The sequence below is a fragment of the Brassica napus genome, chromosome C2 (assembly GCF_020379485.1).
Source record: "Brassica napus cultivar Da-Ae chromosome C2, Da-Ae, whole genome shotgun sequence".
Taxonomy (NCBI): Eukaryota; Viridiplantae; Streptophyta; class Magnoliopsida; order Brassicales; family Brassicaceae; genus Brassica; species Brassica napus.
The window spans coordinates 29,225,371-29,234,741 of NC_063445.1; the positions used below are offsets into that span (position 1 = coordinate 29,225,371).

The window sequence follows — 9,371 nt, forward strand, 5'->3', positions numbered from 1 at the left end:
AACGCCGGAGCTCGATTCACCCGCGAGCCTCCACCGAACCACCTCTTTTTATCCCTGCTTTATCTTCACCATGGATCGCCTTCTCGATCTATTCAAGAGCTCCTCCAAAAGATCAAAGCCATGAACCACATAACCTCAGAACCAAACCCGACCCAAAATCGGACCACAAACCCTAGTCTACGACGGACATAAAACACCGAGAGCCGACGACGCCGAGCTATAGAAGCCTTGGCACCCCGGAAACAAAGCCGACGAAAGAGGAGCTGAGGAAGCCTCCTCCTCCCGGAAGCAAGAGCCGGCGGCGACAGAGCTTATTGAGCCTCTGTCTCCCGGAGACGAAACTGAAACTACCGGACGACTTCACCACACCAACCTCTCCACACGACCGCGCCTTAACACCAGAAACAGAGCCACCGTTGAGATCGTTATCTCCCGGAGATGAACGACGATATATGGCCTGGACCAGGGCTCATACAAGATGATCTGAGAAAGGAGACGACGGAGAAGCAAAAGGGACAACTTAAACGGATGGACGACGGCCTCCGGCGACGGCACGCGCGCTCACGCGCCGGCCATCCGCCGGAGCCAAAAGCAGATCTAATTTCTCTCTCAACTTCTCTCTCCGTTTTTATCACGCTTGCTCTCTCACCCACACCTTTTCTTTGTTTTTTCATCCGGACTGTAAATTACCTGAACAAATTTGGTAAGATAGTATTTTGAATATCAAGTATTATCTAAATCTCATCCGTACTCAAATAGTACCAAACTTCGCCCCCTCCCCCCCAATAAAATACATAAAATTCGAACAAAATTTGAAAAAACCGACATGATAATAATCTAAATTAATATCCAAATAATATCAAGTATTACAAAAAACCTCGAATAAAATACATAAAACCTAACACAAATCTCGAAAACGATATGAAAATCAAAATTAGTATCCAGATTGTATTCAAACCTATTATTAAATATTTGGCTCTTGTTTATTTTAATCCGACTATAAAATGCTCAACCCCAAAATATTATTTAAAAAAAATTGAAATGAATTTAAATTCAAAATAAGTTTTCATTTTTTTTAACGCTGATTTATTATGATCTTACATTTATGATATGAGAATTATTACATATACGATTTGACAACCGACAATACTACATGCCTTATGAATATCACCTAACTACCTCACCTGAGCCGTTCTATGAAGATCCACACCTGACAAGATTTACTTGCACCATGTTGAAGATCTTTTGTAAGTATTTCTTCCGTAATCTGCATAATTGTTTAATAAATCGCTCTCTCGGGGACTTGAAACCTGGATTTCCTGCAATAAATTAGATATGTAAATTTTATTTGAATCCAAAGTATTGTTAACGGAACCGGAACATCTCCCGAACATCTTAGACCAAAATTTAGAGTGATTAAATATTCTGGGTAGGAATTTATCTGTCCGTGCGTCCAAACACGCTAAAAGGTGAGAGGAGATCTCACTTCCCTTCACTCACTCTGCAACTTCGAGATCAAGTTACAATAAGGTCACATTCCTTACCCTTCCTTCTCTTGTTTGCTTCGTTACAGACTCATTGTTTTGTATTCCAAGTTGTTAGCTTTGACGAAAAAGAATGGCGGCAACATCACCACTCTACAATCAGCTCAAGGTTTTGAAAACTCTCGCCTTTCTTTGTTCTGATGGTGAAATTGAGTTTGATGTTAGTAAGCATATAAATCTGTATAGGATGCTCAACCGTTCTTCTTGTTGGCTGGTCCAAATGTGATCGAATCCGAGGAGCATATCCTTCGAATGGCAAAGCACATCAAACACATTGCCACAAAGTATGATTTTTTTTTCTGTTCTTTTGCATTACCTTCGTGTATTAAAGTGTATATGATTCCTATTACTTTGGCACTACTGATGAAGCTTTTTGTTTGGTGTTTATAGCATTGTTACAGTAGGTTCTTTCTTGCTTGAGAGATCTTTTGTATTGAACAATGTGGTTTTTTTTTTCATGCTAACCATTTTGTGTGATTGTGTGTAGAGCTGGGTTGCCTCTGGTTTTCAAGTCAAGTTTTGATAAGGCTAACAGAACTTCTTCTAAGTCCTTCCGAGGTCCTGGCATAGCTGAGGGTCTCAAGGTAATCTTTACTTTTTTTTATCACTCTGTTTCTTTCCTTCAAGTATAGATGGTTAGGAGCTTAGGAGGACTGTGCATTTGAAAAATCTTCACAGAGTTTCAACATTAAAGGAACCTTATGTTACCAGTTAGCTGATTTATAAGCTGCTTTAGTCTTTTAGTGTTTCTGTACAAGATAATCATGTTCAGCTTTTATGGTTCTCCAACACAGATTCTTGAGAAGGTGAAAGTAGCATATGACCTACCAATAGTAACTGATGTTCATGAATCAATCCAGGTATAAAGCAACGTGTTCACCTCGGACAATTGATTTTGAGCAGGTCTTTGTACCCTTCTAATTTTTTTTTTAAATAGTGTGAAGAAGTTGGCAAGGTTGCAGATATAATTCAGATACCAGCATTCTTATGTCGCCAGGCAAGACTCTAAAACTGTATTTGTTTGTAGCTTTCAGACTTCCTTTGTTGGATCTATTTCTATATTTTGGATCATGTTTTAAGCTGTTAATTTATGATTCCAGACAGATCTTCTGGTTGCGGCAGCCCAAACCGGAAAAATTATCAATATCAAGAAAGGACAGTTCTGTGCTCCTTCTGTGGGTTTATTTCTTCTTACGTGTTTCCAGCTGATACAAAAACTTTTTGCTGGAACAAATTTTGATGACTGTGTGTATGATGAACTCTTTAAGGTAATGAATAATTCGGCAGAGAAGATCAGACTTGCTGGGAATCCAAATGTGATGGTTTGTGAAAGAGGAACCATGTTTGGATACAGTAAGTTATCATCTCCTATTGAATGTTTTGGTCCGTTTTGCAATTTGCTGACTGGTACTCTGTTTTGGTTTTGGATGATCAGATGATTTGATAGTAGATCCACGAAACTTTGAATGGATGAGGGAAGCTAATTGTCCTGTTGTATGTAAACCTTCCTTCGTCTTTTTTTTTTTCAACATTTTGTATTCTGATTTATATTGCACTTATTCATTCTATTGGTTTAACGTTCTTGTTTTATTTATTGCTGACAGGTTGCTGATATAACCCATGCACTACAGCAACCTGCAGGCAAAAAGGTATGGTCACTTTTGAAAACAGCTATTTCATATAGAAGCCAATGTATCCAAATACTTATGCTAAAAAAAAAAAATACTCTTTCGGTTCCACTAAAATAGATGTTTTAGAAGAAAAAAAGTCGTTTCACAAAGATAGACATTTTATGTTTCTATGCATAAATTGTAAACTTCAAAAAAATTAACTGAGTTTTAATGAATTATTATTAATTAAAAATTCTCAGAAATTGATAATTACAAAAAAATGATGTATTTATAATAGTGATTTAATGAATTTTCTTAATATTTGTGAAAACACTAGAAAATCTATTTTAAGGAACAAATGTAGTAATACATTCTTATGCAGTTGGAGGGTGGAGGTGTTGCTAGTGGAGGCCTACGTGAGTTGATACCCTGCATTGCAAGAACTGCTGTAGCAGTTGGTGTTGATGGAATTTTCATGGAGGTAGGATAGTTTGTTTAATACCGCTTAGGGACACCACATCCTTTTTAGACATTTTATCAAAGTTCATTTGATTATTATGATCAGGTTCATGATGATCCTCTAAGTGCTCCAGTTGATGGTCCAACTCAATGGGTGAGTTTTATGTCCTTACTAATTAGCATGTATTCATTCTCTTATTCTTGAAAATTAATATTGTTTATTTTGTGTTGTGTTTTTGGTTGTCAAAAGCCTTTGCGTCATTTAGAAGAACTCCTAGAGGAGATCATTGCCATTGCTGTAAGCTTTTTCAGTTCATGGATTATTGTTTTATGACTTTAAGAGTGTCTTCCTACACACCATTAGCCTTTGCAAGATCTTTGATTCTTATATTATTGGCAGAGGGTCACAAAAGGAAAGCAGCGATTCCAAATAGATCTCACACCGTTCCGCGATTAGGATTAAAGATGCAAGTAATCTCCGAGGTGAGAGAAGCAAATGGGCATATATGATATGCCTCATCATGAAACTGTTAATAATCTTTAGAGACCATGATAATGCATCATCTGTTTCTTAGACAACATCTACTTGAGCAAAGAGCATTGTTTGTTTTTGATTAAGAGAAACTGTTATAAACATATAATAACTATGATGGATTCTGTTTACATTCGATGTATAAGCTCGTGGGTTTCCCTACCCATTTCTGAAAACATAAGTCAACCACATCTACATATGCCTGCACATTATCTTCAGTGCAATAAAATAGGTATATATATTACACCCGAGTCTGAGAGTGACCCAGTCACTGGCTCTACGAACATATGACAAAACGGTCTTGCCCAAGGATTTGCTCTTGTTGCGAAATTTGGATTAGGACTTCCAGTGACAAAATCCAAAACAGAAACTGCAGGTTTGAGCTGCTGGGTGAAGTCTAAAACCAAGTTATCGATCCTTCGCTTTGTTTTATCTTCTTTTTTTTTTTGTCATCTTGTTCCAAAAAGCCAACAGTAACATACAAGAGAGAAACAAAGAGATTTAAGCTTAAAACAACCAAGCTACTGATCTTATAGACTACCAAAAACTGAAACCATAAGCCAGAGGACGTAATAAAGATCCCAACCCAACAATCAAGGACATAGCACCAAAATAAAACTCCAGCTACACAGAGGGATCCATTTCCTCGTTTTCAAAGAACCTGGCTAGCATCGTGGTGCTCCTACAGCAACATATGATTGCACCAAGTTGTATTTGAAAACACTCTGAGCAATGAGGAAAGCCTCTCTATTAGCTAGAGTATCTTCTTTCATAATCCTCCACCATTCCAGATTCCTAAAACGTTCCAAAATCTCCAAGCGTTGAACTTTGAAACTAGGCCAAGCCTTTGGTCTGAGAATCACTTTAGTATAGGTGTCATCATCAATTGCGAAAAGAACGCGATCGAGATGGTGATCGAGCATGCTCTCCACTGCCCATAATATGCCACAGAGATTTGCTTGTTCCGTGGAAGCAATATTTGAGAATGCACGTCGACGGTGAAGCAATACCTTTCCTTTATCATTTCTCAGAACCCAAGCAATTCCACACTGATTTTGCGTTTTGCTCCTACACACACAAGATTGCATTTCAACCACCCAGAAGGAGCAGACCATGACTTGAAACCAACCGCCATCGCTTCATGTTCCTTCTTCTCATTTAATTTATCATTGAGTTGAGCCAATCTCCAAAACTCTGATTCCTCTTTGATCTTGGCCACTATGTCTAAGGCTGTGACTTGTTTTCCTTCAAATAGGACTCCATTTCTGAATTTCCACAAATACCAAACAATCCAAGGAATAGAAATTCTAACCTATTCTGGGATATTAGAATTATTCAACATTTTTAGTAAGATGTGAAAATTGGTATAATGTGAAACGGGATCATAACCATTCTCCGGTTGAGGCACATTAGAAAGGGTCCGTGGGAACCAAAATTCGCACTGTCGATTTCGATTTCCGTTTAAATAAGAAAATTAGGAAAACCCTAATTTCCCAGAGGTCCCGGATATCTGCTAATACCACACGCCAAGCAAATCAGAACACAATAGTGACAACGAAGAAGTGTAAAAATCGTAAGAAGAGAGCAAAGAGAAGTCTTATTCCGAATTTGCGTATGAGCGTTTACAACAAGGTATAAGCCTGGGCTCGAGAGCTGTCGGCGAGATTCCTAGTTCTAGCAACCCTAAGACGGTTAAACCTAATTGAGTCGCAGCTCGAAATAACAAAAACAGAAAGTTGTCTAATTGCTCTAAGTGCTAAGTTTTCTCTCCAAAAATTCCTCTCCATGCCTCTCGCCTAGGACCCCTTATATACTGGCTCCAAGGTCGGTTTACGCATTTCCTCTTCTGCCCTTAAGCCGCCACAGCATAAAAATGGAGATATTCCTTTTTTTCCGATCTTCGTAATTATCTTCAAAATTTCGTATTTATCCGCGGAAACTTGACATTTATCTTCCCTTGCGAACCAAGTGTAAACCGACATACGGTTTACGGGCTGTTGGTTAAGATATCGTAAGTTGGGCCTCGAGTCGTGTCTTAGGTCCCTTTGGGCCGTCTTTCGACTCGGAGCGTTTATTACGGCTTCTTTCGATAAAGAATAAACTTTCCGCGGTTTTTACGGTAAAGTTTGATTGATAACTTAGAAATGGCGGGGAACGTGAGATGGGTTCGCTACGGTATTCGGGAGATAGCATCGAAGGGTAGACGAGAATGCATGGACTGATGTCGTATCGACATTTCGAAAGAGCTCGGTCGCTACGTAGCGACCGAACTTTGGTTCGAGCTCGGTCGCTACGTAGCGACCGAGCTCCGGCTCGAACCCGGTCGCTACGTAGCAACCGAGCGGAATGGACGTTTGGTCGCTATGTAGCGACTGGGCTTTGGCTCGAACTCGGTCGCTTTACGTAGCGACCGAGCGGAGCACGTGTTTGGTCGCTGCGTATCGATCCTTCTCGAGATCTTGTCCGATGATTCGCGTTTCTTCCGCAAAGCTTTTCGTAAAGAAGAATCTATTTTGAAAAAGTATTTGTCGAAGAATTTTCTACGTTTTTCTTCTTCGGGGATTTGGACGTTAACTTCGTCGTAACCGTTTTTGACCCCAACAGTTAGCCCCCCAGCACATTGGGAACGTTGATTTCTAGCGAGGTCCCAATGCGTGGTATGGCGAGTTTGGACGAGATTGGTGTATTTGGGCGAAGTTCGTGTCCAAAAATCCGCAAGTAAATAGTAATTTCTCATGTCTATAAGAAGGGAGGTAACTTATTCACAATCTTCACACTTACTCATTCTCATATAGAGGTTTTTCTTGAAAAGTTCTTTCTCTTTCTCTCTGTCATTTCCTTCTTGATTTTAAAGAAAAAGAAAAACACGAGATGTCGAGTAAGAAGAGGAGTTCGAAGAAATGGTCCTTGCCCGCGAACGTTTCTGAAGAGCTTCGAGTGCCGAAGATGAAATTTGTTCCTCATTCGGTAGACCCTGCCGAGAACACGAGGCATGGTGGGTGGCGTGTTACGGTTCGATCACGCCTCCCATAGAAAAATCATTCCCGGTCATGAACCATCGCCCGGTGGAGGCAGGTGCGCCGAGTAGGAGTACTAGTGGATTCCTCGAGGTTATGCGGTCGTTCTACCATATTTCGGACGCGGTGGAATTCAGGGTTCCTCGTCAAGGAGAATGCGCTAGTAGTCCCCCGGAGGGCTTCTTTACTTGTTACGAGGCATTCGTAGTGGGTTACCGTTTATGGTTTCCGATCCCCGAGATCATCGTCCGTGTGCTGGGTCATTTTAGGGTGGCGATAAGCCAACTGAATCCTCTTGGCATCCAGCACCTCATAGGGATCCTGGTCCTGAGCTACGAGCATGGTCTTTCTCTCACCGTTGATCACTTCGAAGCGCTTCTTCGATTACAGATCATCAGGGAAACGGACACGTACACGCTGGTTCCTCGTAACTTCATGTCAGTGGTAAAGGGGTTCACTTCTAACTTCAACTCGTGGAGGAAATTTTTCTTCTTCGTTCGTGTAGACGCAGTGTCCATTGAGGAGAGTTGTATCCCACTGTTTCGGAGGTTGCCGAACGATCGTCCCTTTATCAACCCTCTTGCTCCGTTTCCTGAGGACATTATTGCGATGAGGGATCTGCTCAGGAATGGTCCTTTTTTCTGGACTTCTTTTACGCCGAAGAGAGTTCGAAAGGCGTTGAGGTTTGTGCATCCTGGTCCTGCTTTGGGCGGAGAAACAAGGAGTGATTCCGAACCTGAAGACCAAGGTCCCAACGCCGGTCCCAACGCCGGTCCCAACGCCGCTCCCGCTATTGTGACGGGGCCAAATTCTTAGAAGGGGAAGGATATTGATCTCGGCGACCTGGAGTTTTCGGTGGACGATTGCATGCTTCCAGGATGGGATCCGAACCTTGCCTTTGGCGATGGAAGTGGTACGAGCGAGGTCCATATTCCGGACTTCGATGATTTCTTCGCTGGTCTTCCGTCGGGCTTTGATGCTCCTCAGGCCACGAGCGAGTCAGGGAGGCCGAAAGTTGTTGCTGAAGGATCTCGCATCATTAACGGAGAATAAATTTTAAGAATTCAGACGATAGTTATTATTATTTTTGCTTATAACGCGTCAATCGGTTTTATAGGGTTTGAACTTGCTTGGATCGGCCATTGAGGCGAGCCATAGAGAGGCCATGATCTATCGTTTTAAAGCGGAGAAGGCGGAAAGGGATCTTGCTCGCATGCGAGACGAGATGTTGGCGTGAGACGCTCAACTCGCTAGTGATCATGCCAGGGCTGTTCGCAGGGCGGAACGGAAGGGCAAGAGGGAAATTTTCGAGGTGATGAAGACTCGCGCTTCTCAATTCCAGGTTGAGTACGGGAATCTTAAGGGTGCTTTCAACTCGCTGGGCGACTTCCGTGAGTGTCGCGGCTCCGTCGGAGCCTTTGGAAGACGAAGGAAGATGACAACGTTTTCGAGAGGGAGATGGAGTTAATGAAGGGTGGCATGAAGGATCATGCTCACGCTGAGGCGACCATTCCTCCAATCGATGGGAAGATCCAGGGATTCTGGGATCCCATCCCGGTTTCCCCTGATACCGTAGAAACTACGACTGATTTTGCCGGTGACGATGAGGAAGTGAACTTTCCCGCAGATGCATTCGGAGCTTCCTTGTCCGGGAGTTTTAACTTTGACCTGTGAGCGTTTTGACGGAAAGGAGTTTTTCCCTTTATCTAGCATTTAGCGGCTGAGTGTGGCCTTTGTTCATATATGTCAGGCCGAGTGTGGCCTTCGAACTTTGTACGGGCCGTTTTTGGCCGCTTTTATCGGGAAAGGCCGTTGGTGGCTTTGAACCCCTACCGCTATGCGGTTTATATAATGGATGTATGTTTGGGTTACTTTGTTTAGAGTGGGTTTGAAGTGAACATGAGTTGTCATCTCATATTTATCTTCGTTGAGGCGTTCAATCTGTTAGTCCGTTCGAGACATGAGTTTTCGTAAAAATTATATACGATTTTTCAGGAACGTTGAGATATGAACGAAGAGACATGTTTTAGGAATCTCGTATCGTTTAGATATCATGTCTTTGAGATGATTGAGACCAATGCGATGGGTTTAGGGCAAGACCTAGGTTTACTCTCGGTTTTAAGGTTTGTGCGGTGACTAGCCGGCTATCGGTTTTCCTGTTGCTAGACCAAAATTTCGGATTTTTTTTGTAGCGCGCTTTCGTCCTTGT

General features: G+C 41.9%; 1 protein-coding gene across 1 annotated transcript; it reads left to right on the forward strand.

The window, feature by feature from the left end:
* The first annotated feature begins 1,511 nt into the window (after positions 1 to 1,511).
* LOC106381509 (2-dehydro-3-deoxyphosphooctonate aldolase 1) lies at positions 1,512 to 4,276 on the forward strand. Its single transcript, XM_013821408.3, has 14 exons — positions 1,512 to 1,530; positions 1,603 to 1,653; positions 1,731 to 1,828; positions 2,032 to 2,128; positions 2,339 to 2,404; positions 2,482 to 2,541; positions 2,645 to 2,719; positions 2,813 to 2,897; positions 2,980 to 3,038; positions 3,149 to 3,193; positions 3,537 to 3,635; positions 3,720 to 3,767; positions 3,864 to 3,911; positions 4,014 to 4,276. Exons 2-14 carry the CDS (start codon positions 1,618 to 1,620, stop codon positions 4,068 to 4,070), a joined length of 873 nt encoding a protein of 290 aa, XP_013676862.2. The 5' UTR covers positions 1,512 to 1,530; positions 1,603 to 1,617; the 3' UTR covers positions 4,071 to 4,276.
* The last annotated feature ends 5,095 nt before the right edge of the window (positions 4,277 to 9,371 follow it).